The following is a 14,823-nucleotide window of genomic DNA, read 5'->3' on the forward strand; positions in this document are numbered from 1 at the left end:
GTCTCTTTTTTTTTTTTTGAATTACAGAAAATAAAAATAACAGTACAAGCACAATAATCAACTAAAATTACTTCCCCAGCAACGGCGCCAAAATTTGTTGCGGTGTCGCGGTCGCACAAATTAATTACCCTAGCTTCAAACACAACACACAAGATAGTATAGAGCAAGCAAGGGGTCGATCCCACGAGGAAGATTCAAGTTAGATTTTTATGCTAGATGATATGTAATTTGGGGGGGTTTGGACGTTATCTAGGCTAAAGCAAAAGAAAACAGAAAACTATCAAACTAAATTTAATAAAATCAGAAAATTATCAAGAGAACAAACCTTGGTCACAAGCACACATCCACCTACAGAAATCAGAACTGATCATGGAAACGAAACATCAATTTATATTCTGAATATTTATCTCTTCTTAACATTGGTTAGTTAACGGATCCGCCGTATAACTAGCCCTAACCATCAAACATCCATAGTGTCCGTACTAGTAATTTAATTCAATGGCAGCCTTAAGAACTAGATAAGTTGATTAATCAAGAAAACATAACTGTCCGCAGTCTATGTTTGATTTGATTGAATGTTCTCCCTAAGATTAATAACGTAGATCCGCCATAATTATTAAACTCAGTTGCTTCACAAGTTCATATACCACAACTCCGGTTTTGATATCAAACTTAACAATAGATTGTCTACAATAATAACTTAGAGTCCGCTCTAGCAATTAAAATAAACAATCATAGGAAAAATAAGCATAGGAGAACAAACATATTCATCATATAAACTGAAAAGAAAAGGTAAAATAAATCTCACAGTTCTTGAAATCCGAAGGTTTCCGTGTCCTTGCAACCAAGAAAAAGTGTTTAGCCTTGCATGTTTGTTGAACAACTAATCAGAAAGAAGGAAGAATGCATAATTTAGGGTTTCTTAGAGGAAGGGGGCGTTTTTCTCTCCTTGGCTGGCTGCCCCACTTCTCTTCTCTCATTCTTTTTATATCCTAGGAAACCCTGGGTCTCTATTTTACAAAATAGTCCTCCATTAAGTAGACTGTTTACATTTAAGTACTTCAATAACTATTTTCCTAAAAAAGAAGAAATAGCCTTGCATGAAATCTTCAAGCTTTGACTTAGAGGAGCTAAATTGCTGAAATAAAAACTTGGATATCGGTTTAGATGCTTCGGAACATAATTTGGACTCGTTTCTTCACGAAACCTGTTTGCTGGCAGAATTCAGATGTCATCTTTGAAAAATCATATCTCCCTCATATGATATATTTTTTGGCTGAAATTTTGAGCGTTTATATAACTTTGAGTCATGAATCCAAAAAAATTGAGTTTGCATCAATTGGACTTCTGTAGCTTCAGATATTCAAGTTGGAATGGCCGAAGGTCAACACTGGCAGATTGCGAGATTTGACTTTGAAGGCTGCGATTTCCATGCTCTTCCTTATTTTATTTTCTTGCCTTAGATGTCCAGAAAGGTATGGATGTTACCTTTTTAATTCCACTGGAATCACTTCATTTCAACCTCTAGAGCTCACGCTCTACACAAAACATCGACTGAAGGTCAAATCTGCCAATTATCTCCAATTTACTCCTTTTTGCATCTTTCATCCAAAAGTGCCTTCAAAACATAAAACAAAGAATATCAAGGCATTTTATATATAAAACATAGGCAAAACACTAGTTAAATGTGGGTGAAACTATTGAATAATATGGTTGCATCAGCTTTACATATGATTTCTTTCTAGTTTTAGAAGATGGTGTGGCTCTTTTCTTTCCTTCCATAGGGCCAGCTGCTCCCTTTGAAATGATGCAACAAAAACGTGGTCTTCAGCTCCAAAAATCAGGCGTAATGTGAAAGGAAAACATCAGAGAAAAAAGGAAAGAAATCAGATGGAGGGTGTAGCTGCAAAGTCTTATTTTCCTTATTCGGTGTGGTAAAAATCCTGTCATTTATGATGATCCAGCCCCCCTCTCCAGCTTTCAATATCCTTTTTCAATTTAATCCCTCATTTTAACACTTTTCGATTCAGTCCTTGGTCCAAAAAAAATCCTTCCAATCAGTCCCACGAACTTGGGCTATATCCTTCCCGCGGCAAAATTTTCTGCCTTCACATTAGATATTCAAATGGGAATATCTTGAGTTTATGATATCTAAATCAAGTGATTCAAAAGCTTAAATTCATCTACGCATCTAGGACTATAACTTTAATGGAGGAGTCAAAGTGAGATAAAATCTTTTTATAGAACAGAATCTAGTAGTAATTTGGTTGGTCAAAAGGGATCTCCAAGTCTAACTCAAAAAGGGATCATTCTATCATCCACAAGTCTTGAATTCAAGATGTTTCAAGAAGGGTTCGCCCCAATGCAGATAAATGATAGCACATACAACCTAAGGATAGGTTCTATTCATTATGTGAACATGGGTGGGTTTTCTACCTGGTCTTAAAAGGGTCTATGAACTGCCCAGTGACCACCTCTCGTGAAGGCAGTATAGGGGTTTACAAGGAATGGTTGGGGCACCCTGTGACCGCCATTACCAAGTAAACACTCAGCTCATAGTTGGATGTTTCACAAATCTGAACCCCGACTAAAAGTCATGAGGCAGACCGCTACTCCCCACCTAACTTAGAGGCTTGTGTGTGCTTTCAAAAATAAATACAAGTGATGCATGAAAGAATTCTAAAAATGCATGGATAAATTAAAACAAGACACAAATGGCAAAATTTAAACACATCAAATACACAAAGCTTAGTCCAATGTTGTTAGAAACAGTACCTCCCCAGTGGAGTCGCCATTCTGTCGCACGTCGGAAAACACCCGCGCGCACGGCGTCGGCCCGTCCTGGCGATGGCGGTTTTTCTCTCTGTTATTTGAAATTGATTTTGTTTGGAGTCGCCACCTAGTATTTAATTGAGGGTTACTAGGAAACCCACGTTGACTCGTCTTGTCAAAGATTCACGGGTAAGGGACTGATTGTGGTTAGGGAAGGTATTAGCACCCCTAACGCACCCTACCTGAGGTAAGCTGCTTCGTGGATGTGATGTGTTAAAGAAGTTTTAAAAATTTTGTCTTTTCATCGGAATTTAGAAATACAACTTCCGTACAAGTTTGTACTTCTACACCGCGATCCAATCAAAATATTAAATCCTTCTTTATTCTTTTGTCGTCTCATTATAAGAGGATCCCTGAAATAAATACAAGCATGCATTTTTGTTTTTTTTGTTTTTCTTTTTATAATTCAATAACATAATAAAAAATTACAAACACAAACACACATTGTTTTATTATATTATATTTTTTCTTCTTTTTCTTTTTTCTTTTCTTCTTTTTCTTCTTTTTTTTGCTTTTCTTCTTTTTTTTTTTACATCCACAATACAAATTACAATATTCAAAAATAAATAAAAATTACACAAAATAATTTCAAATTTACAAAATGGTCCCCTAAAACTCCAAAAATTGCAAGGAACCCTTCTGCACAGGAATTGGAGGCAGGAACAGCTGGCAGCGCGTGTTCCAACGCGCCACCGCCACTGGCGGATCCACTTTCAAATTTTGTTTCCCTTTTTTAGATCTGTGAATCCCATCTCTTCTTTCTCTTCTCAACTTCATGTTCCTCCTTCCTGCTGGTGGCGGATCTGACGGTTGCTGTCGTCCGTGGGCACTGCTGCGGCTGGCGGAGAAGCTGTAGGCTGGATCTGCAGGCGCCACCGTAGGGAGAAGGCGGACTGCTCCGCGCCTGTGGGCAAGGCCGCTGTTGCTGCCGCCGTTGGGAGGAAGAGATGGGGATGGAGACGGCGCTGCTGCACAGGGGGGCGCCGTCGCTGCTGGAAGAAGAAGGAAGCGGCCGGCTTGAGGGGAGCAGATCGTGCTATGGGAGAAGGAGAAACCGAAGGGAAAACTTGGGGAATGGGTTGCAGCCGAGAGAGAAGATGAGAAGGAAAGGGAGAGATGACCGGCTGGTGTGGTTGTCAAGAGGGGAAAAGGAAGATTGTGCCGGTTTGAGGGAAGAAGAAGACGCTGGGACGGCTGAGCAGGAGGGAAAAGATGGAGAGGGAAGATTGTGCCGGTTTGAGGGAAGAAGAAAATTGGAAACCACCGGGTGGGGGGCGGCGGCTGCTGCCAAAAATGGAGAAGAGAGTGATGGTTTTAGGGTTTTTTTTGGTTTAGGGTTTTTTGTATTTTTTTCTGATATTGTCAAAATTGCCCCCCTAGTTTAGTTGAAAATGAAGGCTATTTATAGGCAAAATAGTTTTTTCGGGCTTCAAAATTGGTCCCTCAAGTTTTGTGTTTGGCCCCTGATTTCAATTGATTCACTTGGTAAAAATTGAATTTGGTCTCTTAAAATTCTGATTTTTCAATTAAGTCCAAATTAAGCTCCCAAACTTAATTTTTCACCAATTAAGCCCTCAAATTAATTTTGACCTGCTTAAAGTATAATTAAGTCCTTGCACTTAATTAAATCCTTCAATTGAACCTAAATTAATTCTTAAACATAATTAAAATTTAATTTGGCCCATGATTAAATCAAATTGGCCCATTAAAAATTTAATTATGTCATTCGACTTAATTTTAATGCAAATTCGTTCTATAATCATTTAATTTGACCTTTGAATTTGCATTTTTCTATTTTTGGGCATAACAGCGTACACTTGGGCCTTGAAATTCTTCCGAAAATTGCAGCTTGATTTTCGCCTATTTTTGCAGCCTTTCTTGGTCGGCTTTCTCCGCATTGCCAGCCTTTATTTTATTTTATTTTATTTTGATTTTTTATTTTTTGGGAAAGAAACAAATTTTGGGGAATCACCCAAAATTGGGTGATGACAAGGAGTTTACTGATCCCGTGGGTTGAGAGTGCCGAATGAAAAACAGTTTGATGGGGGAAGAGATTGAGGCCGGGGAAGAAGAGAGGGAAAAGCTGGGGGGAAGGGGGCAACAGTGGCTAGCTCAGGACTCGACCACACCCCCATTTTTTTTGTAAATGTCTTTTTTTCTTTTTTTTTATAGGTTTCTGGTAATGGTCTTCTTCTAGGTTTTTTTTTGTCTTTTAGGGTTTCTCTCAAATCGTCCTCCTCTTGGGGTCTCCTCTTTTTAGCCTCCTGTTTTTCATACCCTGAGATCTGTATTTATAGTGTCAGAGTCCTTTCGCGTGTGAGAAACCAAGTTTCAATCAAACTCATTCTCTTCTTTGAAGTTTGAATTTGATTAAGAATCAAATTTGAAATCGGATAACTATCATTATCTTAAAGACAAGGATTATCTCGAAGATAAAGATTATCTTGAAGATAGGGATTATCTTGAAGATAAAGATAGAATGACAAAAGCACATTGTAGTCCTTAATTTTCACGGAAGTTTGACAAATCACACTTTTCATCGAAATAAATCTCTGATCTTTTAATTTTTCATTTTGAACCCTGTAAAAATTAAATTAAAAGCCACAGGGCCAAAATTGGGTTATGACACTAATAACAAGAACATATTTTACCATTACATCTTCCATTAACCCTACACCCACACAATTCTAATTTCATCAGAACATGTATTCTAAAAATAGCAATAGATTCAAAAAGCAATAAGTCATCAACCTCTTACATTTTCGAACCCAATAGTCAGAATATGGATCATAGTGTTGTGAACAATATATCTCAAAATCAGAATGATCAAACGGTTGGATCTCCCTAGATCTGAATAAAACCAAGCTAACCTGAAAATGATCGAGCTATTGTTAAACATGAACAACACCTTGCCAGAGAGTGTGTTTCTGATCTCCATCATCCAGAATGAAGGCAACATCTAGGTGCACCACATATCCAACAATAGACATGATCTAATGGTGGAAGAGAGAGAAATCGGTCGGTGACCAAAACTGCCCTGCAAGTGTATTTTCTTTTGTTTTCTAGGAAATTTCCGATGATGATTTATGTTAAATGGATTGTGTGCCTTCAAATCCCTCCAGTCAGTTATAGAGGAGTGTGAGAAGAACAATATATCCAACAATCAGCATGATCCAATAGTGGATTCCAGAGATATGGCCACCGGAGCATTATTGGTTCCTCTAAATTCTGCACTTCTCTCTCTAGCTAAATTTTTTCTATTGTCTCTCAACTTTTTTTTAACTAGTGACCTCTTTGCTGTTTTAAAGGCACATTTTCCCCTAATTACAATTTTGTCCTTTATTTATGCCTTTACGTATTTTATTTAATTTTTCATGTAAATTGTTGTAACCCATTTTTGAGTCCCCCCATAAAAATAAAAATAAATATATAAATATATAGCCGGAAGAAATTAGAAAAAATAATAGGATGTTGGAGCGCTCAGAAAAGGATCAGAAAAATTGATTAAGGAGGTTCAAAAATACAAGGAGTGAAATGTTTTATAGTATATACTTGAATGATGAGAGCCCTGTTGAAAAAGAAAATTTAATTTGAAGAGAAAAGTCCAAAATTGGATGTTTATGGACCCAATTGGATTTTATTGAAGGTTTAATTGAATTTATAGAGGGTTTGATTGCAAGGAAAATTGATTTTTAAGTCAAATTAGGCTTTAATTGGAAGAAATTAAAGTTCTGGGTCAAATTATAATTTTTAAGAGTTGATTTGGTTAAATCAGGGGCTTAATTGCATAAATATTGAAGTTTAATGACCAATTAGAGACTTAATTGAGGAAATCCGAAACCAAGGACCAAATTGGAAAAGGCGCGTAAATATAGGGGTTGTAATTAACAAAATCAGGGGCCAAATTGAAGAAATTGAAAGTTTATTGATCAATTGAGGGTCAAATTGCATAAATCAGAGACCAAGGACTGAAGTGAAAAACACGACCAACTATAGGGGTGGAGACTGAAATTGGCAGGGATGCAATCGAATTAATTCTTAAAATAAAAAATACATTGTAAGGACTTAAAAGAACAAAGGATAAATTAAGGATTGATTTGGAAACAAATTTGTTGGCACCAAATTTAAATGAAACGCAGCCATTTCAAGTTAAAAAAAAAGCAGAACAGTGTCGTTTTGAACGACACTGTTCCCCTTTCTCCTTCCCCTAGACGTGCAGCGGGGGAAGGCAATTTTATTTTCTTCTTCTTTCTTCATTAAACCCTGCATGCCGCGTGCCCTGCCAAAACCCAACCCCCCACGCACTCTCATGATGAGAAACCGAGGGAGTCGCGCCCTGCCAGCCACGCCCACTTGCCAGCCAACCCGGCGTTGTGGCAGGGTAGCAAAGGCCTGCTCCCCATACGCTGTCATAGGGTGGCAATAGGGACGCCCCTGCTCCCTTTTGCCCTATAAATACCCCCAACGCCAGCACGCGGCAAATGGAAAAAAGATGCAGAGAAATAAAAAAGGAAAAGAGAGAAAGGAACGAATCGAAGAGAGGAAAACGAACCAAAAAAAGGAAAGAAAACCGGGAAAGCCATAAACAGGAGAGGGACTGTGAGGGCAGAGAAAAGGGAAAACGAACTGAAAGGGAGGAAAAGCAGACCGAGAGGGATAGTGAGAGGTAAGGGAGAGTGGACCGTGAGGGTTAAGAAAAGGGGAAACGAACCAAAAAGGAGGAAAATCAAAACAAAAGGAAAAGGAAACGCAGCAGCAGAAGAGGAGGAGAAGGGAGGAGAAGGGAAAGCAGGAGCCTCTTTCTCCACCATTTGAAACAGTAACTTTACTATTTGGAGTTGCCGTCCGTGAGCCACGACACCACCACCAGCCTCCACAGCAGCACCGCCAGCAAAGCAGCCAGACCAGCAACGCACCGCCTCTTCTGCACTAGGTAACTCTTCTTCCTCTTCATTGTTTGCGTTTTGTAGCTTTTTATCTCCTGCATGTAGAATGAATAGCGTTCTGCATGCAAGAAGAGGGGAGGGAAAATAATTCCCCCCCCCCCCGTCAGTTATGTTGCTGGGCCAGGCTGATTCTGGCCCAGCATTATTGGTTTTTTCCTTCTCTGGGCCAGGATGGTTCTGGCCTAGCCATGTGTTTATGGGCCAGACTGATTCTGGCCCATCCCTACTGTCTGGGCCGGGTCCGGCCCAGAAGAAAATAGGAGATTTAGTTGGGCTGATCTCGGCCCAACCCTTTTAGGACTGAGTCCGACCCAGTTAGTGGGCCGGCCCAGCCCAGCCCACCTAGTATTATATATTATATATTATACTGTTTTTGTATTATTTATATATATAAATATATTTAAAAAATTAAAAAATTCTGAAAAATACTTAAAAAATTTGTTGATTTTCCTACATATCTTTATCAAAATTGTTTAATACTGGTTTGTATTTTTATACCGTAAAGATACACATCCAGTATTAAAAATATACGGTTTTCGTCAAGACATCAAAAAATAAAATATAAAAAAAATGTTTTGTTTTTATGCATACGGCCTAGTTTCTCCTATATATATATATATATAATCATCACATTATATTTTCATACAACATAGAAAAATTTCAAAAAATGGTTTTAGCTTGTACTTTGGCTTTAATAACAAGTTTGTTAGAGCCACGAGAACTAGGCCAATATTTCAAAAATTCTAAAAAAATCTTTTTGTCTTCTTTTAGTATCTGGGATTACGAATTTATACGTAAAACGTATTCCTGATATTAAAAATATAGTTTTCATATAAACGTTAGAACATTTAGGTTTTTACCCGATAAGATAAGGACCTCCTTATTGAGGACTTTTCTTGAACCATAGACGGACCAACAACTAGAAATACAATAACACCTTAGCTTTGTATCTGACAATCAAACAATGCAGCTTACCTTAGGTAAAACGTATTTGGGGTGCTAATACCTTCCCTTTCGCAACTAGTCCCTGTACCCGATCTCTGAGACTAGTTAGGGTTCCTAGTGACCAAAATACTAGGTGGCGACTCCCATTCTATTTTTCACTGATAAAAGACAAGAATTTCTTGTCTCCCCATATTTTCCAGATAAAGATAGAGATACATACTTAGATGAAGTGTAATTTTCACCGCGACGCCGCACACGTGCGACAGAACTATCCAGTTTATTTCTGCTTAAATCGCTAGTCTTTACCGAACTCCAATTGGGATGAGATCTTTAACCAAGGTAGGAAAACATATTAATAGATTTCATGCAAAATAGCATCCCAATCCAACGATTGGATTGAGAGCTCTGCTTTCTAATGTAAAATTGGTCAGTTCATGACTTTTCATCAACAATCCAGATTTTCTTGTTTAATATTCACATAAAATCATATCAATTATCCTTGTAGCTAGACCATAGATACGTCAAATTGGAAAATTCTCGACATCATGTACACTAGACCTTGAACTAAAATTATGGAGTTGTAGCCGTAAGAAATTGGGATAAATGGCTTTATGAGAGATATCTGCCATCATGTTAGTTTTCACATGAAATAAGCCTTGAAATAACTGGGCTATTTCATTACAGGAAATATGGATAAAACATGGATAAAACACTTGGTAGAGGTGGGGTTGTTTCATTATAGGACATACCCGCTTACCACCATATTTCGACAATTTGAACGTATAAACGACATAACTGGGCTGACTACCTTCATCCCAGATGTGTGATTGTGCCTTAGCGTACTAAGGAAATAAGCCCTAAAAGGAAATGAATCCTACAACTCTAGTCCAAGAAAAGGCTGGGGGGTCTCTTGTTTCAAGAGAGAGAGAGACCAGAGGGTGGTCTTTTGAAAGGAGAGATGAGGAAGCGGTTCCTGTGAGGGTTTTTAAGGTCGGGGAAGAACAGAAAAAAAAAGACCGAGGGAGGCGGCGATGACTAGTATAGGGTTTGCCGGCCCCCTCTTAATGTTTCTCTTTTTTTTTTGTTTAGTAATGTGTTTTTTTCTTTCTTGTAATGTCTCCCCAGATTTTTGCACATGCACTGAGATTTGTATTTATAATGCAAAACTCTCATTGCGTTTGAGAAACAAAGTTTTAATTAAATTTATTCTCTCCTTTTAAAATTTGAATTTGATAAAGAATTAAATTTAAAAATGGATAATTATCATTATCTTGATGGTAAAGAGAGAATAATAAAAGCATATTGTAGTCTCTAGTTTCCCTACAAGTTGACAAATCACATTTTTCATCGAAATAAACCCCTGATCTTTTAATTTTAAATTTTAATCCCAATAATTTAAAATTAAAAGTCAACGGGCCAAAATTGATTTATAATAGTTGTATCTATTGATATGGTAAGCAATTTCCGCCTTAAGATGGAAGCATACTCTCATCCCTACAAATTGAGGTCATTGGAAAAGAAGCATGAACATAAGGTAATAAATTGATGTCTTGTTTCATTTTTTATTGGAAAAAAGTAGTAAATAGGTCTGGTGTTATATAATTCCTATAGATTCATGTCATTTATTGCATAATCATTTTTTATGATATATATAGTAGTGATTGTTTTAGTTTTTGAGCTCTCTGTGTCTTTTTTTTCTTTCAATAAGTAAAAAATATGTGTTATTATTTCTATCACAGTCATTTATTTTGATCTCAATTATGTCATTTTAATACATTTTTAAAAGCAAAAACAAATTACAATTGTCTCATTTGATCCAACAGTCATGTCTATATATCTATTTAGAGTTAATCTTACTTGCAATGAAATCACTTGCGATGGTGTGCTCAATGATTTTACTAGATAAACTTCATTTACTACATGATTTTACACAAAGGCAGCTTAAGATTAAAGTAACAAATTTACAATGCCCTCCAAAAGTACACATGAGAATACAATTGCAACAAAAAAAAAATACAATTTTATAAAGTAACTTGAGCTTATTCTCTACTGGATGTGAGCTTCACTAGAAGAGTTTCCAGTCATTTCCTCTTACCTCATCAGCAATTGACTGATGATAAAATGCATCATTGGTTATTTCACATAATGCTACAGTGAACTTTTGATGCAAGCTCAGCAACACCGACAGTTATGCTTGCAAGGCCAACAGTTATCTCTGCAACTGTCAGTCTCATTTTAAGGGTTTTAAGCACCTTTCTTCGCTTCTGAAATTTAAGATAACAAAGCATGATGATTAGAAACTAAGTGGTAACATCCAAACTATAAAACAAATTTTGATCGATTCTGATGCTATAAATTACAAATTTTGATCAGCTTATTCTCATTCTCACTATCACTATGCTATGGACACCAAGACATTAAATTCATTATCACTATACTTGAAAATACTCAAGAAAATATCTCATTTGTCCTGTTATAAAACATTTTCAATTTTATGATAAATACTTATTATTTTGGGCATTTTAATTGAAATATTTTTAATTTTTATATATGTAGTTTTATTTTTCATATAATGGTTTTATCGGTCAACGTACATATTTTTTGACACAGGTCACTTGATTTAATGGAATTGGACAGAAGGAAAGCAAACTTAATGAGACATATAATCAAAGGGTAGAACCCATAAAAAAAAAAGAGTATATTGGCAAAATATGTCATTAATCTATTTTTATATACATATAGATGATTCATATGTGACCTCTTAATTAATAGAAATGAATGAATATGTATAAAAATATCACAACACAAAGTAATTATTTATTCAAAATATATTCACCAAAATACTTTATCATGCTCGAGATGTAATTTTTATCCAATTGCTAATATTCTATAATAAATCTATTAAATTATTCACCACTAAGAAAATAGATGAATAAATTGATTGAATTGTTCACAATAAGAGAAAAGAAAAGGTGAAATAGATTGAAAATTAGAAATTATCATTATACTAACTTATTCACCATCAAATTGAAATTGTCACAGAACAATTGAAAAGAAATTAAAGAAATCACAAAATTCAAAAAACTGTAATGGTTGAAATTTGATTTGAAACATATACTTGAAAACTAGGTTATTAATCTTAATTATTGTTTTTCTCAAATATTTTAATTTAATAAAAGATCAATCTATATTCAATTCCTCATAAAGAACAAACAATCCGCGAGAAAAATTGAATTCAAACCAAATCCACTATTAAGAAACAAATTGGGAATATTAAGCAATTTGTATATTATGTTATGTATTTCTTTCTAATATGTTATGTTATTTTCCGGTGCGAAGTTTTCAAGTAGTTTTCAAAATATATTTTGACTTAGTTCTATTATAATTAAAATTAATATTTGTTCAGAAAACAACAAATTCTAGAGAAAAAAATATATTTTGTTAGAAGAATTTTTGTTTTCTTATTCATGTATTTGTTTTTTACTAGATCATATATTTTTTATTGTACCAAATTTTTTGAATAATAAATACAATAAAAACATATTTGTAAAAAAATTAATAATTTGAAATAAGTAAAATAAAATCTCTTCAACCTAAATTTTGCATTTGCAGACAATGGATAGCTTTCTAGTTCAGATTGTAGTTCGAGGGGTCCCAGTTTTTTAACCTTAAAAACTCTTATTAAACTTTATTTTACTTGAAAATACTTATGAAACTTCCTATAAACCTTAATAAATTTGTTTTTTTTTAAAAAAAAAATCCTAATCATTAAAATAAAAAACCAAATAATATTTTTTTCAAACCTCAATGGCACTTATCTTTGTAAAATGAACTCACTGACGTCAAGATAAGATTTTTGTGTGTTCAGAATGTGGCCAATCAATCTCTTTCACTATCATTGCTCTTTTTTACTGAGTTTCTCTATCGTCTCAACACTTAAGAATTGAAGTGTTAAAAAAAAAAAGCTAAGGATCATAACTGAAAATTCTAAAATCAAAAAGACCAAAGAGAAATTTTTCACAAGAAAATGAGAAAAGGCTCTGTTTTTTTATTTCTTAAGACTATAACCTTCAATTTTATTTTATTAAATTTTCTTTAATTCAATTTTATAATTTTCTGATACACTTTGAATTTGAGAGAGCATGTAAAGAAAAGAAAATCTCAACAAATAAAATGACAATATAACATTTGTGGCTGAAATAATTGTACTGTTTTAGTTTCTAAATTTAGGCAAATGTATAGTAATAAATAGTAAAGAAATAATTATACTGTTTTAGTTTCTAAAATTAATTACCTTTATGGGGGCCTCTTGTATCACGCTCCTGCTTTGAAGTAGTAAAGTATAGTTATCGCAGAAGATGGCACCATCGTGGTGTGTGAAATTTTTACGACCATAACATTCACAACAAATTTCATAGGTGCTAACTGAATCATTGAAGAAACATTGAGAGCAACTGAAGTATGCTCCTGCCAAGAACTTCTCACAAGACTGGCAACTTATAGCCCTTCCACTCTGCATGATGTAGAACAAGACGATTGCTTCCTCAAAATCCAAGCTTCCATTGCCGTCCTTGTCCACCGCCGTAAAGATACCAGGATGAATGAAATCTGTGGCTTTGTTTTTCTTGAGATAACCCACGTATTCAAGTAGGCTAATTTTCCCGTCTCCGTTCTTATCCATGGATTTGAAAGTTTTCCTGGCCAGTTTCTTGTTATTTTCGGACAGATGTTCGTAATAAGCTACAGCAGCCCGGCGAATCTCCTCCATATCTATTTATGCGTATAATATTTAAGAGGAAGAAAATTTAAGAGGATAATGGAAGAGTTAGCTAAACTTAATATATTTAGTTATTACTTTGTGGATCTATCACCCTATCAGAAATATTTTAATTTAATTTTTATCACGTATAATTATATACCAAAATTGAGACTTGACTTTTATAAAAGCCAAAATAAGTTGACTTGACGTAAACAAACTACGACATGGAATCATAGATTATAATTATTAGGTATTCATTCAATTTATATCAACCACTAAATCATAGGGATAATATCTTGGCTTCCACGGCAGGTTGATTCAAAAGAGCTTGATTTGGATTTTGTTTTATTTTAAACGGTTTTGGGGTTGTTCAGAAAATGAGGATGACAAGAAATTCTTGTTTTTTATAAGTGGAATGGAGGAATGAAAGTTATCACCTAGTATTTGATCACTAGGAACCATAACTAGTCTCAGAGATCGGGCACGAGAACTGGTTGAGTAAAGAAAAGATACTAACACCTCAAATAGGCCATACCTAAGGTAAGTTGCACTGTTTAATTGTCTGATAAAACTAAGGTCTTGTTGTATTTTCTAATTATTGGTCTATCTATATTTTAAGAAAAGTCCTCATAGGTAAGGAGATCCTTATCTTATCAGGTAAAAACCTAACCGTTCTAAAATCTATAAAAGAAACTTCTTTTTTAATATCAGGAATACGTTTTACGTATAAATTCGTATTCCCAGATATTAAAAGAAAACAAAATAATTTTTTTTTAAAATTTTGAAATATTGTCTTAGTTCTCGTAACTTTAATAAACTGGTTATAAAAGCAAAAAATGCATGTTAAGACTTTTTTTTTAATACAAATATGATAAAAACAATTTATAAGCTTTGAGGAACTTGACCGTATGCATGAAAAGAAGATTTTTTTTGTTTTTTAAATTTGTTTTTGCTACATTTCAGAAAAAAAACCGGAGATTTTAACACTGGATTTGTATTTTTACGGTTTCGCACCCTCGCAGCGGAGCGCGGCGTCGCTACGATCCTCGATTGATTTCAGGGTCTTTGTTTGTTTTTGTGAATAAGGAAGTCACTACCTAGTATTATGATCACTAGGAAACCTAACTGGTCTTTCAGATATTCTAAAGCAAGGGACTGGTTGCGTAAAAGGAAGGTATTAGCACCCCTAGTACGCTCTACCTAAGGTAAGCTGCTTGGTGTTTGGTTTGCCTTATAATTGCTATGGTGTTGGTGTTTTCCTAGGATAAGGTTTGCTATGATGAATGGATTTGGGTTCAAAGTCTAAAAGCAAGAGCCCTTGGTCAATGTTGTTACCCATTT

General features: G+C 35.0%; 1 protein-coding gene across 1 annotated transcript; it reads right to left on the reverse strand.

Moving 5' to 3' along the window:
- Positions 1 to 10,576: 10,576 nt before the first annotated feature.
- Positions 10,577 to 13,582, reverse strand: LOC133706196 (uncharacterized). Its single transcript, XM_062131673.1, has 2 exons — positions 13,018 to 13,582; positions 10,577 to 10,987 (listed from the first exon to the last, which is right to left on the reverse strand). Exons 1-2 carry the CDS (start codon positions 13,489 to 13,491, stop codon positions 10,862 to 10,864), a joined length of 600 nt encoding a protein of 199 aa, XP_061987657.1. The 5' UTR covers positions 13,492 to 13,582; the 3' UTR covers positions 10,577 to 10,861.
- Positions 13,583 to 14,823: the final 1,241 nt, after the last annotated feature.

The sequence above is a fragment of the Populus nigra genome, chromosome 11, assembly GCF_951802175.1.
Source record: "Populus nigra chromosome 11, ddPopNigr1.1, whole genome shotgun sequence".
Classification (NCBI taxonomy): Eukaryota; Viridiplantae; Streptophyta; class Magnoliopsida; order Malpighiales; family Salicaceae; genus Populus; species Populus nigra.

Coding starts and splice junctions, on each gene's coding strand:
- LOC133706196 (XM_062131673.1), bottom strand. CDS start 13,491: ATGGAGGAGATTCGCCGGGCTGCTGTAGCTTATTACGAACATCTGTCC. Junction 10,988..13,017: donor TACAAGAGGCCCCCATAAAG/GTAATTAATTTT, acceptor CTTAAATTTCAG/AAGCGAAGAAAGGTGCTTAA.